This window comes from Cydia amplana, chromosome 13, assembly GCF_948474715.1.
Source record: "Cydia amplana chromosome 13, ilCydAmpl1.1, whole genome shotgun sequence".
NCBI classification, from domain to species: Eukaryota; Metazoa; Arthropoda; class Insecta; order Lepidoptera; family Tortricidae; genus Cydia; species Cydia amplana.
The window spans coordinates 15929669-15950804 of record NC_086081.1 but is presented as its reverse complement, the minus strand read 5'-3'; the positions used below and the strand labels follow the sequence as shown (position 1 = coordinate 15950804).

Sequence of the window (21136 nt, the reverse complement as noted above, 5' to 3'; positions counted from 1 at the left end):
AACCGGCCGTGCGTTAAAAGTCCGATGGTAGAATGGGGACGGTGATGGAATAAACTCGTGTACGTATGTAGCTCTTGAGCACACTCCCAGAAGTGCAATCTGTAGAATACCGATAGACTGGCGACTTTCCGCCGATGGGCCAAAGACTGAAGCTTACCCGTTAGCTTCTTGTCACCAATCATCCTCCTGGCTCTATATGTATAACTACTTTGATTTGTTTGATTTTCAGTTTTGTTCGTTGAATTAATATAACTCGTTTCCGAAGCTCATCATAAACACAATAAATACTCTGCGTTTTTGAAAATAGTATGCATATCAATATTAAGAAATCATTTTACCTACTCTTATTACCTGAACAGGAAACTTCTCAAGTTTTTGAATGAAACGAAACAACACTGGACGCTCTCATTCATAAGTCGCACGATTAACTAATCAAAGTCGTCGCCCGCGCACTCAGCTCTAGTGTGTCATCGCGAGCAGTGTCAAACGGACCTGTGAGTGTTATTAGTGCGCGTACTTGACTGTTGTGAGAGAAATGGGATTTCGAACAGCCACCGCACTTTTATGGTTATTAGGTAAGTAATTAGTTATAGTATTTTGAGCGTTTTCCAAAAAAAGAGTACATTTCATTCATGTCTTCAAAATATTGACTTCTTGGGCTCATTTTACTCAGAATCATTTGTACATTCACGCCTCATACATGAAAAAATGTGTCCCAAAATGTTGTATGAATTTTTTTTTCCAGTGCGTCACGTTCATACAAATAAAAAAAAATTTCATACAAGAATGTGACGATCTGGAAAGGAATTTTTTGGACACATTTTTTTATGTATGAGGCGTGAATGTACAAATGATTCTGAGTAAAATGAGCCCAAGAAGTCAATATTTTGAAGACATGAATGAAATGTACACTTTTTTTGGAAAACGCTCATTTACAGATTCACCAAAAATACGTTTTCACGAACGTATTTGTGTTTGTGTATCAAAGCTAAAGGAGGATGTTTTTTTAGATGTTTTTTTTTTGTAGATTGGTTCTAGTTTTAATTTTTAATGTCATTTTGTAAAATATGTATAGGTATGTGTGTAGAAATACGTAAAAATTCTTTGTAAACTTATTTTTGCGACACACAGAGGCACGTACCTAATTAATAATAGTGCTTACTATTTTTAGTTGACCGAAGCGTAGCGAAGGTCTACGTTTTGACTCGGGCATTTTGCTTTTGTATGTCCGGATGTTCTCCTCTACAGGTCGCAATTCTTAACCGATTTTTGTGAAATTTTGTGACCGAATTCTATGACTAAATAAAAAAAATTTGTCGATCCGGTTTTTGGAATTTTTTCAAAATGGCGGAGTCGTGATAGCTCCCGCCTAAACAAATAGTCGTATCGGTATCATAAGAGTTTTTTCTTTTTGAGATATGTTTATAGATTAAATGGACAAAAATTCAGAAAATTTGTATCGCTGGTTTTGGCGGTATTTAGATATTTAGTTTTTACTTGAGAATGAGTAGCTAAATTTCGCCAGCTTTAGTAAGAACTATAATGGCGTATTTTGCAAACGTTCGCTTTTTTTGTTTGCATCGGGAGGTCCCTGGTTCCATCCCCAGTAACTGTATACTGCTACATAACTTTTTGTATTTTTTTATACTTAAATTTCGTATAGTTGTTTTTTATTTTATTTTTTATTTTGAAAAATGAAAATTTTCGTATTTTTTATTTATCAAGCGCGGGTTAAGGGTATTCGTTTAATTGTTGTTTGTAGCTTTATGTAGTTTTTAATTTTTTGTTTATATTACATGTACTATACCTATATTTTAATAAATATTTTTGCCATACATTTATTCAGTTTTATGCTCTGCTCGCGAGGTCTACAGCTCACAGAGCCACTAGTTTATTTTAGTCAGTTTTAGTTGTGTTAATTTGAATTGTATTGTGCTCTTATTGTTATTAGGTGATTTGCTATTGTTTGATGTTCATTTGTTTTTGAGTGTATTGTTTTAATTAACGCATGACCGCGGCGCGTGCGCAAATGTCATGGGTTTTGCAAGTTTTGGCGAAATGTTTCATAAGTAGCATGTTCACTTATACTGTTAGTATAAGTGAATTTTTCATATAGGTAAGTAGTATTACATATATTAGATGAACTTCATTGTCCATAATTTTCGTCAATTTCCGGTGGTTTCCCATATCGTTTATCAACCTACGATTAGCGTTGATTTTTTGAAACGTTTTCTTTTAATTTCAGACTTTTTTTGCCAGGTTTTACTTTATCTTCCCTCCTTTTACAAATGAGTTTCTATCGTATTATAATAAATATTATATTTATGTATTTGTAAAAAAAAGTTTGGGTTACTATTTCATCTATCATTTCATTGTGTATCAAAATTAAGTCATATACCTACCTAGCTACTTCCATGTTACGTTTTACAAATAGGTACGTAAGTTATATAGGTAATGAATTATACAGAATTTTAGATAATGAATTAGCGTACTTAATAAAATTGTTAAACCAAACAGAAACAGAATTTAAAGTACGCAGAACATTTTCATATTCAAACTGTCCCCAGAACATGCCCAACATGCATTCCAATTAGAATCTTAATGAACGTAATAACGGTCAACAGTTTAATTGACCCCAGCTTAAGTAGGACCCTTCTATAAGAAGGACCTGCTTATAGAGTTCCGTATACCGACTTAGATATGTGTATAATGACAACAGACTACCAGTTTAATGCTGTTGTATCTATTTTCAAAAGTTTATATATTTCAACTGCTAATCCAAGGCAATTCTCCCTTTGGGGTCATCCATTAATTACGTCACACGAATTTCTAGGTTTATTGACCCCTCCCCCCCTCCTTGTCACACTTGGTCACATTTGGCAAAGCCCTCCCCCCTAGTGTGACGTCACATTTTTTCTACGAAATCGCCAAATCGAATTAAGTAAATACCTAAGTATTATTAATATTTTATCAAAATATTTTTGACGATATAAATATTAGTACATAATTTTATAACCCAAAACTGCTTAGGAAAGAAAATTAAATGAATAAAAACGATTATCGTTTAAAAAACTTGTTATTTAAATGTACAGCGAATAAAATAACTTAAATAAATTTTCGGTTACTGATGAAGTTAAAGTGACGTCACAAAGCTTGTGTCTTCCCCCTCCCCCATGTCACAATATGTCACATTTTCTTGACCCCCTCCCTCCCCCTAAACGTGTGATGTAATTAATGGATGACCCCTTTTGCCACAAATATTTATCTTTATTAGCATACCAAAAGCAGTATTCAAATTTTTAACTCCGTTACAGTTTTGACATTAACACGATACGATAGAATTAAAAACATGGAAATCACCAATGATAATTTAAACTTTTTTAATGCGAGGACAGTTGCGGTTTTAATCAAGCTCAATTGAAGTCAAATGCTAAGTTAAGAATGACTATCCCCGAGGACGGTTATAAAACGTTGATTAAGACTACTTAAAGCATTTGCGTTTTAAGAAAGGGGACCATCGCTTCTCTATACCCTTCTAAGGCCCAGCCATACAATTGAAAAACCCAAAATGTGCCACTGAAATTTGAACCTATAGTGCAGGCAGTAGAGTTGATTTTTATTTGTTTGAAAATTAAACGAAACAATTAAAATGCAACTCTGTTGCAATTGAATATGGTTTAAATTTCATCGAACTGAAGAAGTACTATAGGTAGGACCTTGGGCCTTAGGAGGATACATACGTAGACATTTTCCTCCCTAGCTAATGATATTATGGAAAATATTTTTTACCTATTGATGTATTTTAAACAGAGCTATGCCCGCTCGTTCCATTTTTGTCATTCATGTGTAAAAATTATCAGAGTTAATAGCGAAAAATAAATTCCATACATTCTGTACACAGAATATTCGCAGGCATCATTATGTATGTTAATAAATTATAACGTTACCTTAATTATAATGAGCTTTGAGCTCGTTATGCTTACAGTAAATGTGAAATTGCAGTTAAAACAATATCAAAAATGGATGACGACAGTAAATAGGTATAATTTTAGAATACTAGGGCTACCTTTAATTAGATGACATTAATGGAGCTGAAAGGTCTGCTAGAAGTGAAATAAAACAAGCCAAGGTGAATCGTCTTGACTGTTGACTGTCTAAAATAGTCTGAATATATACTTAAATTCGTTTTTGAAGAAGAATTTTATTTTACTTAATAGTAATGTAATTTAATACAACAGAATCTTAAACCTAATTTAAATTTCTGGAAAATTACTAAAACCCTATTTCTTTTTTCAAGTATAAAATGGTTTCAAAGACTTTCATAGACTTTTCGTCTGATATTCCACGTTTTCAAATTTTGCTAGGACATCAGAGGGCATACCGTGAACCTCTTCGTGCTCGTTCTTCTATTTTCCTTGTTTGTTTACCGATAAAATTGTTTTTAAAATAGATTATAGTAAACCGAGGAGAATCGGATCACAGGGTGAATCGGCTCAGACTAAAAAAATGTTGATATTGAAAATATTACTTATGACTTCCGTCGCAGGCTAACAGAAGACATATACAGCGCTATTTTAGTGCACTCGTATCAACTCGATTCACCCTGTGATCTGATTCGCCTCGGTCTACCCCAGCAGATGTTTCTCATGGCAAAATACTCAGAATAGGTCAGAGTGTAAATAAGAGAACTTAAAATTCATCCCACGTCTTGTCATAAGCTGAGTCACTTTTAAATAACCAATTGACTTAGAAATTGGTGCGCGTGTAGTTTTCAACACACTACAGACCACTCACTTAATAGATGAACCATATCACTGTACCCCTAGTGTAAATTTCATTCTATAACGTGACATAGCGTACGCGTTTGCGTTAAGTGTCATTTTGTATAGGATTTTGAGTTTCCAAAACGTCCCGCTTGGCGCGCTGTTCAAAATCCCATACAAAAATAGACATAACATAACGCAAACGCGAACGCACGTCACGCTTATCAAATGTTTTACACTAGGAGTTCAGAAACAAATATTTGCATACCTAGTATATTTGCATAGTATGTATGCAGTAACAAAATATTACTTACACATAAAATGGGACTTGCGAACTATATTTTGACGACCGGTCTGGTCTAGTGGGTAGTGACCCTGCCTGCTAAGCCGATGGTCCTGGGTCCCGGTAAGGGCATTTATTTGTGTGATAAACACTAATATTTGTTCCGGAGTCATGGATGTTTTCTATGTATATAAGTATGTATTTATCTATATAAGTATGTATATCGTCGCCTAGCACCCATAGTACAAGCTTTGCTTAGTTTGGGGCTAGGTTGATCTGTGTAAGATGTCCCCCATTATTAAAGATATGTGTTACAAATTCGTTTACTTAGTTCCCTAGTTTCCTCTCTGAATATTAACATTATTGAAAATATTTTGACGCAATTTGATGTAAGTATGTATTACTCGTAACTACCGCTATTTGATTTAGGTACTTCTTTGTACAGTCGCCGAGCAGCTAAGGCGCTCACAAATATCTGAACACGCCTCTATTGTCAGGGCGTTAGAGTGCATGTTCAGATATTGTGAACACCTCGGCCGTTCCGATATATTTGATGGCGACTGTACCTACCCGTAATTATTTATCCCGTCGCGCCAACACAACCTGCCGTATTCGAACTTCAAGATATTCACAAGAGACGACACGTACTAGATCCATTCTAGATACGTTATAGTTTAGATTTCAACTAGTTCTCTTTTGCAGTGCAATTCGGGCAACCAATGTCACTTTTACGTTAGATGGAGTTAGATATCTATTAGATGTGAATTGGATCTCTAGGTCATATCTTATGGAAATCGTTCAAGAGTATCTCCAGAATCGCGCAAATGTCAAATTTGACAGGTTAGATCTTAAACATATCGTTATCGTATCTTGGTGATGTCTAAAAGATATCTAATATATGTCTATTTCAAAATCAGAATCGGGCCCAACACATCATGTACGAGTACTTACATGATTAATCATAAGTCATCGCATCGTGTATCCGCGTTCTCATAAACTCGAACATTGGAAGTGATGTCCTAAATACGTTACATTAAAGTATTAAGGGGCACACGACCGCCCAATTGAGCATATTAAGACTTCTTAAGGGCGGCGCATATCAGTAGGGACTACGCTTCGCTTTGAGCGCTCGTGGTTAGGCGAAAAATGTGACTTGTTCAGTTAAAACTAAAATGTATGTAAATTATGTCTTATTAAATTGATTTATGTAACCTTTATTATCATTTTTGCGTTGATAATGATAACCTATTCTTTACTTTGAAAGAGTGGGTGAATATTGTGTTAAAAAAAATCTACCCTTAGGTATACATACTTACATATATACAGTGTCTATAAAAACATAGATCACCTTAGTTTTTATAATCTGCCGTCCAAAGTATTTGAATTGAACAATATACTGTCTACAAATACATGAATCATACTAAAGTATCGATTTTTCGGTCTAAATACCACAATAATATAATATGAGGCAATTATTTCTATTTTTCCTGAGAATAAAGCACTTGTTGCGCTTAAAGTGTCATTCTATGGAACTTGCTAACTATCTAAACAAACCGCCATATTGAAATTGTCTCTGAATTATGAATTTACTAGTGACCTTTGTTTAGAAAGAAAGAAAGAAAGAAAATACATTTATTTACGTCAAACTAAACCAGTTAATTACATAAGATATGTATATAAAAGAGGTAGACGTTAAATAGGACCCCCACTCAGCGTAATGCTACGCTAAGCCGCAGCGCTGATTTTCAGTGGGGACCTAACTTATAATTAACTTAAGGCTAATAAGAAATAGAGGAAAATTAACACGTAGAGGAAAAAAACAAATAAAATGGATAAACCCGTAATTAAAAGAAGAAAGTTAAATAAAACAAAACAAATGAAACAACTTGGGTAAGAACGCTGTAAAAATTATATGAACTGAAATGCTACAAACGAATGCTAAAAAAGTTAAATATTTCAATTTTGCCCAAAGATAATTAATGACATGGGGTTGTTGATGACATGGGGTTGTTGCTGCTGCTAAATGTTTTGGGTGTTAAAAAACAGCATACGACATTTATATTTGAAACTGTTAACAGTTTTCAGTGTGCGGATCGGTGGAGGTAGGTTATTCCAGCATTTGGTAGCGGCGTAACGAAAACTACCGCGAAATGCGGTTGAATGATGCATAGGGAAGGTAAGCAGTAGAGCCTTCGAGGACCTGACCTCCGCAGACCTGGAGCTTTGCACCCAAGTCAACTTGTCGTAAAGATACGAGGGCAATTGTCTATTTACAATACCGAACATAAGAGCACACCTAGCCAAGGTGTAGTTTCTGGCGCATAGACATTTTTAAAATTTTATTTAGATTCAGAAATGGCGTTACATGTGTTCGCGGGGGAATATGGAAGCAGAAACGCGCGCAGGCGTTTTGCACGCGCTGAATGAGTCTCTGAGTTCGTGCCAACAATCGTGACCCGTATACGGTGTCACAATAGTTCAATCTGGAGAGGACAAGTGCATCACATAACCTAATTCTTAGACCAATGTCAACGAAATCGCGAATTTTGTATAATAATTTGAGTCTGTAGAAGCAGTTGCGAACGACATTGTTGATGTGGGTTTCGTAGCGCAGTTCTCCGTCCATTATAAGACCTAAATTCCTAACTTCTTGTACTCGTTCTAAATCTTCATTGTTTATTTGGACTTTAAAATTGGATTTTGATATTTTTTCGATTTGGTGTTTTGATCCAAGAATTAGGTATTTTGATTTAGTTGGGTTAAGGGAGAGTAAGTTCTTGCTTGACCATCTAGTGACACGTTCTAGATCATCATTCAGCTTGTTTACCTGTGCAGTAATGTTGTGCATGCTGCACGGTATATACAGCTGCAGGTCGTCGGCATACATATGATATTGACAATGTTCTATAACATGAGTAATATCACTACAGTATAGAATAAACAATATAGGCCCTAGAATAGAACCCTGAGGAACCCCTCTCGACACCGGCAGTATATCTGATGCAATGGTTATTCCATCAGGTCGTTGCAGTTCTACTAGCTGCTTTCGACCACTTAAGTAGCTAGCAAACCATTTTACGGTATCATTGTCAAATCCGTAGTATGCTAGCTTGGACAGTAAGAGGCATACATTAATTGTATCGAACGCCCTTGAAAAATCGAGTAAAGCAAGTAAGGATCCTTGTCCTTTATCTTGGGCGGCTAGTATATTATCTGTCACGTCAAGTAATGCTGTAGCGGTACTTCGGTGTCTTCGAAAACCCGATTGTTGTGCTGGTAAAATATCATTTGTCTCCAAAAACTCTGTTATCTGAAGACACACTATCTTTTCAAGGACTTTTGACAAGCATGGCAGTATACTGATTGGTCGAAGATCTTTGATTTGCTGGGGATCATTCAGTTTAGGAATAGGACGAATCAAAGCTGATTTCCACCCATCGGGGAAAGTGTGTGTGATAATAGAAGTATTAATAATGGAAGTTATGGCTCTCAGTGTATGCGGTAGGGTGGTCAGTATCATATCTAATGTCATACCATCAATAGAATACATTTGTTTAGTTTACATAGTTAGCAAGTTCCATAGAATGACACTTTTAGTTAATAGCAGTTTAACATTGACAAAAACGTTTTTAAACTACCTCGAGATTGATCTCCGAATACTATTAGTTATTATGAAACTTGGGGTCACGTGTACTGGTTCTATCATTGGAGACTAAAAATAAGTAATGGGAATCACGTTATTAGGGTTCCGTACCCAAAGGGTAAAAACGGAACCCTATTACTAAGACTTCGCTGTCCGTCCGTCCGTCCGTCCGTCTGTCACCAGGCTGTATCTCATGAACCGCGATAGCTAGACAGTTGAAATTTTCATAAATGATGTATCTCTGTTGCCGCTATAACAACAAATACTAAAAATAAAATAAAATAAATATTTAAGGGGGGCTCCCATACAACAAACGCGATTTTTTTTGCTCTATTTTTGTTGATGGTGCGGAACCCTCCGTGCGCGAGTCCGACTCGCACTTGGCCGGTTTTTTATGATTAAACGAGGGTTGATTGCCTTGGGTTCAACGGACGGAAGCGGTTATTAAAATCAAAGCTGTGCGCATTTTAACGTTGTATCTTTATTAATGCTAAAACAATGTTTTCGATTATTTAAGGGAAATAGATCCTAAGCCGCGGTTCAGGATCCGTGTTGGATATTTTTAATTAGAAGATATTGATTTTGAATGAATAATGTAGTATTATTTTCCAACAATTTTAAGCGATCCAAGGATTAAGTATTCCACGTTTATTCATGCGTCTAATAATTCTACGACGTATAAGTTCGCTGTAATTTATCACAAACGTATTTTTACGGTATGGAGGTAAGCTTACTTATTTATCTATCTAGATACCGCCAATTGCTTTAAGAGGACAGTATGGCCCAACCAAATAAAGGCGTACATTCTGTCTACTTTAAGATTGTTTATTTATGTGAAAATTTAAACCTTTATGAAGTGCGTCGTTAAAACCATACAGCTCGTTTAGCTAATTTTTATTTGGTTAAGTAATTGTGTCACTTATTGTGCTGCCTGATAGATTATGATTCAAGTTTTTTTATATCGACTTCAAAATTTCGATGGAGGTGGTTTTCAACTCATAGTGGTCTTTATTGTGTGAGTGTTCTTTGATTTATTAATGACCAATTTGGTAAATGATTTCTGAATTTATAGAGGAAATATGAAGGAGAAAGGGATGTGAAAGAGAGCGGCTGCGTTACGGTGGGTCCCAATAATCTGATTATGAAAACCTAGATGAATCAAAGCAACTTTTCAAATATTATAGGTATCTATAAGTTGAGTATTTTAAAGCAAATCATCCACTTCCGATCGCAAAGTGGAAATCGGAGTACAGAGCAAATTTTTTATTATTACAATTTATATAAAAGTTATACTAAAAACACTTTTATAATAATCATTAAATATATGTTGTTGTTGTTCATACCTATGTTGCTCCTGGTAGTCTTCGCGACGGCAGTTTCAGGGGCCCATCTAGTGCGCGGCAACTAACCACCTGCCTCGATAACTTGTGTAAACATTGTTATGGCAGGTGTCCGTACGTCCTTGCAATAGTCCAGTCTCATAGTCCACCCAAACTTCAATCCATAGACCGGTACTGTTCTCTTTTTCTACAATAGTCCCAATGCCTGCTGAGACCGGTTCATGGGTGTCTATCGTTGCACCTGTGAACGGGTTCCAGCAGGCGTTCTACATGACATAAAATCTCTCCAAGGGGTATCTACGTGTTGGATCTATCGCAATCGCAAGCCTATCAAAAAACCGGGATTATAGGCCCGTGAAATCCAAGGAGATTAAATATATAAAGTGATAGATACCAGCGACTACATCAAAAACAAACAAACAAATTATGTTATTGATCAGCGCTCCAGTAAAAATTTAACGAAGAGCAGACCCCGAGCGCTCATCATCAACTAGTCAACAAACAGTCCGTTTAGTGAGATATGACGGTTCGTTCCCTCCGTAATTCGTCTAATTAAAAAAAAAAAAAGCGAATTGTTACATAAACCGGCAGTAATACGGGCTAATTTATTTCAGTTTAGGGCCCGCGGTGAGATAATTTCGGTACTTCCACTTCCGCGGCCATTACCGGCGTCTGCCATTTTGTATCGCCCACCATTTTACGAGGCCCACGAAGCTTACCGAGCATTCACAAGTCAAGTGTCGAGATAACCAGCGTATAAATACCTCAAAATCCGTAAGAACTATGCGTAATCGTAGAGCTCCTTATACTGGTACGTTCATGATAAGTGGTTGGAATATTACGCCTTGTGTTGCGGTGTACGGTGTACCTACATTATAATGCTTGAAGTTAACGTTAAGTGATATTGGCTGGTGGGTCTTTTCTCGGCTGCTTTTCACGCATTGAGATTGGATCAATGTTTGGACGTAGACAAAAGTTTGTTACTTAAATAAGAAAAGCGGCCAAGTGCGAGTCGGACTCGCCCGTGAAGGGTTCCGTATTTAGGGGATTTTGACGTATTAAAAAAAAAACACTTACTAGATCTCGTTCAAACCAATTTTCGGTGGAAGTTTGCATGGTAATGTACATCATATATTTTTTTTAGTTTTATCATTCTCTTATTTTAGAAGTTACAGGGGGGGGGGGACACACATTTTACCACTTTGGAAGTGTCTCTCGCGCAAACTATTCAGTTTAGAAAAAAATGTTATTAGAAACCTCAATGTCATTTTTGAAGACCTATCCATGGATACGCGTATGGGTTTGATGAAAAAAAAATTTTGAGTTTCAGTTCTAAGTATGGGGAACCCCCAAAATGTATTGTTTTTTTTTTCTATTTTTGTATGAGAATCTTAATGCGGTTCACAGAATACATCTACTTACCAAGTTTCAACAGTATAGTTCTTATAGTTTCGGAAAAGAGTGGCTGTGACATACGGACGGACAGACGGACAGACAGACAGACAGACATGACGAATCCATAAGGTTTCCGTTTTTTGCCATGTGGCTACGGAACCCTAAAAAGCAGCATATTTTGGGCATATTTTGGGCATTTAAAAGACTGGCTAATGAAATAGCTGACATAATGGAAAAACGAATTTGCATTACTATGGTAGATTGACATACTTACGCAAGTTTGTTCACCTCAGACGGCACATAAAGAAGAAGTAAAGTGTCATTCTATGGAACTTGCTAACAATGTAAACAAAACTCACTAGTAAATTCATATTTTTTGACAGTTGCAATATAGCGGTTTATCATAGTTAGCAAGTTCCATAGAATGACACTTTATGTGACAGACATTCTGCACATAAGGCAAAAGCGTAATGAGTTTCACTGGTGACAGTAGGTAAGTACTAAGGTAATTGAGCAATGTAACCATTAAAAAATTAAAAATTAATGTCAGGATTTTGCATCATAAAAGGTTACTGCACGAGTGAGACAGACAACGTGACACTATCTCGTTCTTGCACTAAGCGAGTGCTACTTGCACCTGCTATTCCTGTTGCGATCGATGTTACTATCCTAGGTTTTAATTTGTGAGATACGCTATTGTGGCGCAATTAATTAAATTAAGTTTAATTTGAATTTGATTAAATTATTGTCGCTGAATAGATGCGCTGTTTACTCAAGCTTGTCACTTAGCTGTGACAAAACATTCGTGTTGCTTGGTTTTTGAAAATTGCAGTGCCTGCATCCAGTCCGCTTAGGTATATATGTATGTAAAATAAATATTTACGTTACATAAAATTTCCGATTTCGTAAACTAAATTTAACAAATATCCATATTTTAAAAATACAAATCCACAAATATTTACATAGCGCGAAATTCAAATAGTATAATAGTCTTGAAAATTGTATACTGAGTGGTTAAAATAAAAAAACCGGCCAAGTGCGAGTCGGACTCGCGCACGGAGGGTTCCGCACCATCAACAAAAAATAGAGCAAAACAAGCAAAAAAAAACCGGCCAAGTGCGAGTCGGACTCGCGCACGGAGGGTTCCGCAAACGGTCACCCATCCAAGTACTGACCCCGCCCGACGTTGCTTAACTTCGGTCAAAAATCACGTTTGTTGTATGGGAGGCCCATTTCAATCTTTATTTTATTCTGTTTTTAGTATTTGTTGTTATAGCGGCAACAGAAATACATCATCTGTGAAAATTTCAACTGTCTAGCTATCACGGTTCGTGAGATACAGCCTGGTGACAGACGGACGGACGGACGGACGGACGGACAGCGGAGTCTTAGTAATAGGGTCCCGTTTTTACCCTTTGGGTACGGAACCCTAAAAAGATAAGCATATGAACTATTTTGCTACTATAGCAGTACCTAATAAAAGAATAGGTGCATTTGTTTAATAAAGTTAGAAACGAACATAGTAAGTAGACCTTCGTATAGGTTTTCGCCATACCTACCTAATTTCTATCTTCAACCTTCAACGTTTCCTTCCAGCGAAACGATCCTCATAAAACCCAGGTTTTACGATTATTAATTGCAGATACTTACATTATTAGATTGAAATTGAAGTACATATTGTGCGTGATGCCTCTCCGTTATATTAAGCCACTTTGTATAACGTTCGCTACAACTCTTCCTACTTTGCAATACATGCTATTTTTCTTTAAATCCTCTTGCTAATAACTTTGTGTGTGCACTGCACTGTCTTGTTATTTGTAAAAGAAGGACGCATAGACGTACGGAACTATGATGTACATAAGTCCTTTTGGATGGAGCGATATCTAGACCGGGTATTTACATAATTAATTCGTTCAATCCACCCAGGACCCATTGGTCGACTAATACGGGACTATTACAGAGGCAAACAAAGGTTTTATATCTTAACTACGTAGTTTATTTGCTTGTCCCAGTTGGGTTGTTAATAGAATTTTTTTGAGTAGGTAGCGAACACATTACTTTAACTTTTGGCTTGTTTTTTTACAGGTGCAACGTACGGGAAAGTGGACGTCGGAATGACTGGACATTGGAAAGAGAACGTTGGCTGGCAGCTAACGTGTACCTGGACTTTGGACAGCAGACCTCTGCAATCCGTACGGCTGTACAGAGATGATACGCAGTTCCTGATATACAGGCCAGAGGTAATGTGACTTACTTTATTGTATTAAAGATCAAAAGGGCAAATCATTTCATACTCGTGTAAAACTACTTCAGAAACAAGGAGTAAACTACAACTTCGGGTCTTCAGCTAACGACTCGCGACTGACGGTCGACTGCCACGACACTGGGAGCACGGGGAAGTGTCAGCTGGAACACGAGCTATTGACTGCTCCCATGTTCAACACCACGTACAAGTGTGAGGTGTCGGAGGAGGGGCCGAGGTTCGACATGAAGTTTGCAGCGTATACCATCGAAGTTTTTGGTAAATATTCATCGACGTTGTCCATTCATACCGGTTGAAGCATAGCATTCTTACTTTGAAACTATAATCAGACAATTAATTCTTTTGTTTATAGTACCACCGTTACATCCACAAATGGAGATATCATCACAAGACAGTCTTGTTAACGTAAACTGCACATCGGCGGCCATTCCCGCTCCGAGACTGGTGTGGCGTATCGGAGAGCAGAGAGTAAGTTTGTACTTATATGGTAGACAATTGAATTGAATCAATTTCAGATAATAACATACGGTTCATGCGTTATGGGGCTGGGACTTCTTAAGTCTATTTAATTTCTCAAATGCGTACCTATGTAAATTCTAAAGATGGAAGTAAACTGTATCTTCAAACCTTTGCAGATTCCAGAGAACTTCTCAAGTCGTCGCTGGGACCCCACCAGCAAGCTGTGGCACTCGTGGTCGGTTGTCACCATGTCCCAGGGGGAATCTCTGGTGCTGGCGTGCGATGTCCATTTCGCGAGAGCTGGCAAACTGATCATGGGTCAGAGCGTTGAAGCTGCTGTTAATTCTGCTGAAACTGTTTTAGGTAAGGTCCAACAGGTTCAAAGTTTTGTGTAAGTACGTCCAGTTACAGAGACAGCCCACAAAAAGCAATTCAATAATGGCAATTCTATTAAGCTAGTTCATTTAATTGGCAGTGTTTTATAGGTTAATGTTCCTGACGTCATATTGTAATGCTTATAAACTCTCGCGTCTAATGATGGTCCCTAATTGTTTATTTTTATATGGAATGACTGTCAAGACCTGTGGTTTTATGTGTTCGTAGACTTTATTTCGATGTGTAGCATATTTACATTAGTACCTTATACGAATTCGTATACAGTAATTTAGAACTATGTATATCTTTTAATGTTTAAATATTTTTTTTTTACTTGCTTACAGGATTGAATGCCGCTTTTTTGGCAGCGGCTCTGATGGCATTACTACGGTGACCACAAAATAACAAATAATGTTTTTTTTTAACTTGAATTGTATGGACAGTAAAACTGCTGTAGTGGCTGTTTAAAAAATATAGTGTACGTACTAAGTGGCTTTAGTATGGTTTAAGAAAAATTATTTTAAGGTCAACTTTAGAATATTAGTTATTGTTTTTGTTACCTGCCATTTGAGTTTATAAATAGAATAGATTACATTATAAGCTATATTTTGTTGTAAGCATAGTTTTTCATAGAACTAAGATACATAATTTTAGAAGGAATCGAAGAGGAGGACCATGATGAAAACACCAAAGGCAGAAAGAAAAAAAATCCAAAGAATTTTCAGGTTAAGAGTGCTATAACCCAAAGAGTATTATACATATAGACAAGTAAATATACGCGAAAAAGACGTGCTGGGGTGTATTTAAATTGAAAATCTTTATCACTGACTAATTCTTTGTTGGTGGGCAAGCGTGATGGTATAAGTGCATATTATGTGTTAGTATATAGATACTAAAATAATAGAATTATAAAAATAGTACTAAAAACTTTAGTCCCTATTTTGTATGATGAATAAATCTTTAAATAAAATTATAAAAGTTATACTATTTTTGTTCATATTGTTTCAATAAACATACCAAAACCTTTCGCGTCGAATGATGGTATTTATGGCAGTTCTTATTGGAGTAGCTGCACATTAATTTATTTAGAAATGTATAATTTTAGAAATAAAAATATGAAAATACATAAGTATTATTTTTTTAACTTAGCTCGACCAAAAGACACTTGAAGGAACTATCATAGTTTTAGGGACCATCATTCGCCGCGAGAGGTACTGTACAGTAAGTTTTATTTTGCCAAGTTGACAACTAAGCGTAAAGGTTACCAAAAAAACAGCAGATGTATAAAAATGTTTTTAATACAAAAATATGTACAAAATGTTATAACTATTGAGTACATTGAATTATGTTCGTTGTTTACATAAAGTAACAAGGTTAATTAATATATTTACAAAAAAACGTATGTACATTTTTCTACATATTTGGAGTCCCAAAAACTTATTGTAATTATGTGAGCGTGGCCGAAGTCACAATTTTTATTGACAGAACACGGCTTTTAATTAATAACTAGCTTACTTTATTCGTTGTACACTTATCACTTTATAATAAGTATTATCTAACTACTGGAGCTAAAATCCAATTAAAAAAAATATTTTTTAATAATCTACTGTATTGTACACAGTTCAATTTTATTTTAAAGCAATAATTATTGGATTGGGGAACCGATTTTTGAATTTCCATCGCTCGATTTCGTTTTCTCCCTTTAATAATGTTTCCACTACTAGACATTTAAATACTACTAATAGAATTCAACAGGAGTGGTGAAAACCACTTGATTCCTAATTTCTATCGCTCGTATTTCAAAAATAGCATTTCGCCAGAATTCCACATATTTTAGTGACGAAATCGAGCGCTCGAAATTTAAAAAATTGCCGCTTAGCCTCGATGTGCTAAAACATTATTGTTTAATACACATCATGCTTCTAATTTAATAATATTAAATGATTTTAAACCTTAATTTGTCGCTATTTTCACCATGACCTTTGTATTTGTAGAAGAAATTTGGATTGCTAGGTTAATCAATTGTTTATTTTACACACACCGAAATAATCTCTTTGGCATGCCATTGCAGAATGCGTAAAATGTACAAAGTAATACTAGTTTATTTAGTCTACGTTGTTTTAAATCTATGCTTATAAAATTTGATGTTTTACAATAATATAAAGTGAAGCGGAGTATTTTTGTTTGAGTATATTTATTTACAAAATCCTTTCTACGGCTGTGAAGAGAAAAGTAAAAATCAAAAATAAACGTATTATTTCTTCTAGCTCGAGTGATCAAAACATGATTTTATAAATATAAACAAAAACCAACCAAGAGGCCAATTCGAACCTACATTTTGATGTCAAAAAGATTTCATTTTGTTAACCTTCGCCCGTGCATCTCGCTTATGCCAATACATGCACTAATAACAAAATAAAAACTTTCAAATTGGCCTCCAAGGCAATTATAACCAAATGACAAGAAATGTTTTTGTAAAGATAGGGTTCTGCAGATAAACTAAAAACATAAACTGTAAATTTAAATAAAGACTAAAATCAAATAAAGGCTAGTTAATAATACTCGTTGTGACATGTTATCGTTGCACTCTTTATTATTAAATTGTATTTTAATGGGGTCACTCACGGTATTTTTGTCTAATTTCTCTCGACGTTTCGATCCATTACGAGGAACTTCAACTGAGAAAACCATCCGAGGGCAACCAATAATTTCGTGAGTGACCCGCTATAAATATATTTTTCAGATAATATCGTTAATTTACTTCAAATATGTAACAACGGTAAATGACAAGCGTATAGTGAGTTGAGACTCTCAACTCACTTTGAAAGCTTCTTATCATTTACTTTTCAATTTGAGACGGATCAAATGTTTGACCATTGTGTGCTACTTAAAGTCAACCAAGTCCAAAAATGATTTAGGTCTATTCAACTGGATATGTTATGATCATACCACGTAAACTATAGCCAGTGTAGTAGTAGTATTGTGATGGTCGTCTTTCGACATGTGATGCATATCGTGGTGTATCCCGGCCTCCTTCAGTATCCACGTGCGTGGCCCCAGGGGCACCCCCAGAGCCCGAAGTTTGTCTTCTTCGACGTATGGTAGCTCAACATTACGCTCATCAACTGTTTGACCATAGACAACGAAGTCTAATATGATTTAGGTGTATTCAACTGGATGTCTTATCAAGATGCCACTTAAACTATAGCCAGTGTAGTAATACTATTGTGATGGTCGTCTCTCGACATGTGATGCATATCATGGTGTATCCCGGCCTCCTTCAGTATCCACGTGCGTGGCCCCAGGGGCACCCCCAGAGCCCGAAGTTTGTCTTCTTCGACGTATGGTAGCTCAACATTACGCTCATCAACTGTTTGACCATAGACAACGAAGTCTAATATGATTTAGGTGTATTCAACTGGATGTCTTATCAAGATGCCACTTAAACTATAGCCAGTGTAGTAATACTATTGTGATGGTCGTCTCTCGACATGTGATGCATATCATGGTGTATCCCGGCCTCCTTCAGTATCCACGTGCGTGGCCCCAGGGGCACCCCCAGAGCCCGAAGTTTGTCTTCTTCGACGTATGGTAGCTCAACATTACGCTCATCAACTGTTTGACCATAGACAACGAAGTCTAATATGATTTAGGTGTATTCAACTGGATGTCTTATCAAGATGCCACTTAAACTATAGCCAGTGTAGTAATACTATTGTGATGGTCGTCTCTCGACATGTGATGCATATCATGGTGTATCCCGGCCTCCTTCAGTATCCACGTGCGTGGCCCCAGGGGCACCCCCAGGGCCCGAAGTTTGTCTTCTTCGACGTATGGTAGCTCAGCATTAGGCTCATCAACTGTTTGACCACAGAAAAGCAAGTCTAATATGGTTTAGTTCTATTCAACTGGTTGTGTTGTCAAGATGCCACTTAAACTATTGCCAGTGTAGTAGTAGTAGTATTGTGATGGTCGTCTCTCGACATGTGATGCATACGAGTATCATGGTGTATCCCGGCCTCCTTCAGTATCCACGTGCGTGGCCCCAGGGGGGTACCTCCAGAGCCCGAAGTTTGTCTTCTCCGACGTATGGTAGCTCAGCATTACGCTCATCAACTGTTTGACCATAGACAATCAAGTCTAATATGGTTTAGGTCTCTTCAACTGGATGTCTTATCAAGATGCCACTTAAACTATAGCCAGTGTAGTAGTAGTATTGTGATGGTCGTCTCTCGACATGTGATGCATATCATGATGTATCCCGGCCTCCTTCAGTATCCGCATGCGTGGTCCCAGGGGCACCCCCAGGGCCCGAAGTTTGTCTTCTCCGACGTATGGCAGCTCAGCTGCTCCGACTTTTTCCTTTTCTAGCAGAGCTGCGTATTTCTGTTGATGAAAATAAAATTGTTACCTAAACGGGAACCTAGGTTTATACAAGTTTGGAATCCGAGCGAGAGACTAGCGACTAAGGTTACTGACCTCATATCCGAGCTTCTTAAGGAACAGTCTCATGAGCGGCGGCTCGTCTCCGAAGAACTTTGTCAGTCGCTTCACTCGATCAGGGTTGCTGAAGGAGAACGGGTCAGACAGAGGCAGCTGGCCTGTGCGGAGGTACTGCTGGGATCTGTGGACAAATAAATAAACAAATGTTAAAGGACAATTTTAACACAGATCGACCTAGTCCAACAGTAAGCTCAATAAGACATGCATTGTGGGTATTAGACGATGATATCCATCCACAACTCAGGAACTCAGGAACCAACCAGGAAATCACCAGGATTCGAACCCGGTATCTCCTGCTTCGTAGGCAAGGTAACTACTGACTAGGCTAGGAGGCCGTAGGTAGGTAGGGAGTATAAGGTCACGAGCTCAGTGCAGAGCGTAGGGCTCGGTACTTTCTAGTAAATATCAATTGTTGTTGTCTGTCTTAGGGCTTCCCGGAGGTAGGTACATAGGGCCTCCACAAGATCCTTCCACGCCTTCATGTCTTGAGCAACCGTCTTGGCCTCACTGGCCTCACAAATATAACTTACTTATACATATGCCGTAGCGCTGTGATCTCCGCTCGGATGGCGTCCATCTCCTGCATCACGAGGTGCTGGGTCCGCATTTCACTGGATAGATGCGCCACCGAGCGCGCCAACGTCACCACGTGAGACTCTAGACGCTGGAAACGCTTGTTGATGCCCTGTGGACTCAGATACACGGTTAATATTGAGATTTGTTGCTATAAAAAAAATAAGGCCTAAATGAGAAGAAATTTAGCTGCACCTTTGTGTAATCAAATATTAAGTACTGACAAAGTGGGTGTGCACGAGTTTAACTCCCCTATAACGGATTTGTAAAACACAGCAGCATAGAAACCTACAACTTTTGGTGGTCCGGCATAAAGTGTCGACATAAATAGAAAAGAAAACATTACAGTACCTTGATGTCATGCTTCTTTCTATTCTCATTGGAACTCCGGCGCTTTTCTCGGACTGGGCGACTGCTGACCGAACTTGAGGGTAGGGAAGACATGCTACCATATCGGCGTTTTGAAGTCAGTCTGAAACAGTCAGGATTGGATTAGATTACTTATAGAACAGTGGCGTCTCCTCTGTCACTGTTCAACGTCGTGCCACAATATTCCAACAGATGGCGTTAGCACGTTCTACGTCGCGCTTACGGAGTTCTGAATGTCAGTTACTAGGTATATATATACAACTCCTGAACAACTCTCAGTGGACATCAGGCATAACACTCGCCTGGAAAGGGTACTCTCTATTGACCCTCTACCACACTTTTACCACAGAACTTTAGAATTAAATTTTGTTAATATCTGCAAGCCATCCTTGAATATAGTATTTTCCCTCTGTTTGAAGTGGATGCGCGGGAGTGGGGTGCATCCCCAAATTCCACTAGGTTTACCACTCACATCATATCATAGTAATGTTTAGTGATTCTCATAGCAATTGAGAACTGAAATCATTTCTCATTCATACTAATAGGCTACGAAGCTACCAGTTCAAAAGCATACCTCGCTTCCCACGTAGGCTGCTTAGCCAAACTAGCCGGCTTCCTCACACCCAGCAACTGCAGCACCTCAGCGTACATGGTCTCCAGACCACGCAACTGTCTGCGGATGGCTCTCGCATCTCCGCCCGATGCGTCGCTGTCGGTGCGCGCGTCGAGCAGGGATGAGAGGTCTAGGCTGCGTGTTGTCGTTGATGTCATGTCTGTTGTGTCTAGTCCGAACACTGAAATGGTAAAAAGCAGAACACCTAAACAAAACTCCCATTTCACTTCGTAACGAAGAAGTTCACGTTTAAAAACGTGAGTGACCCGTTAAACTTATTTAGGGCTACCTATGTAATTTTGGATTTTATGTAATGCTTACGGTGCTTCTTATAGTGATGGTCCCTTTTCGAGGAATGCTTCTTGTGCGAGTGCCAACGCGGTGAATCTCTCCCACGTCTCCGATCGTCAGAGTACTCCGCACGTCCTGGCAAGCTGTAACAACCATAAACAAGAATAATAAATATGCCTCTTTCTCTGCAAAGGCAATGCCTATCATAGGAAGAAGGCATCATCTAGACTGGATCCGATCATATCAAAGTATCACACACACACACT

General features: G+C 37.6%; 2 protein-coding genes across 5 annotated transcripts in view; one reads left to right on the top strand and one right to left on the bottom strand.

Moving 5' to 3' along the window:
- Window positions 1-459: 459 nt before the first annotated feature.
- On the top strand, window positions 460-14927 carry LOC134653583 (uncharacterized). The gene is made up of 6 exons (XM_063508982.1): window positions 460-575; window positions 13510-13664; window positions 13738-13945; window positions 14040-14155; window positions 14323-14509; window positions 14866-14927. Exons 1-6 carry the CDS (start codon window positions 536-538, stop codon window positions 14913-14915), a joined length of 756 nt encoding a protein of 251 aa, XP_063365052.1. The 5' UTR covers window positions 460-535; the 3' UTR covers window positions 14916-14927.
- Window positions 14928-18666: 3739 nt separating this feature from the next.
- LOC134653542 (uncharacterized) overlaps window positions 18667-21136 on the bottom strand; it is an 81018-nt gene continuing 78548 nt past the window's right edge. For all 4 annotated transcript variants that reach the window (XM_063508919.1, XM_063508920.1, XM_063508918.1 and 1 more), the window contains 6 exons: window positions 20901-21013; window positions 20541-20760; window positions 19949-20069; window positions 19555-19709; window positions 19001-19145; window positions 18667-18907 (listed from right to left, as the gene is read on the bottom strand). In XM_063508919.1, the coding sequence (XP_063364989.1) occupies window positions 18710-18907; window positions 19001-19145; window positions 19555-19709; window positions 19949-20069; window positions 20541-20760; window positions 20901-21013 (952 nt within the window). In that variant the 3' untranslated portion in view covers window positions 18667-18709. The remainder of the gene's footprint in view (window positions 18908-19000; window positions 19146-19554; window positions 19710-19948; window positions 20070-20540; window positions 20761-20900; window positions 21014-21136) is intronic.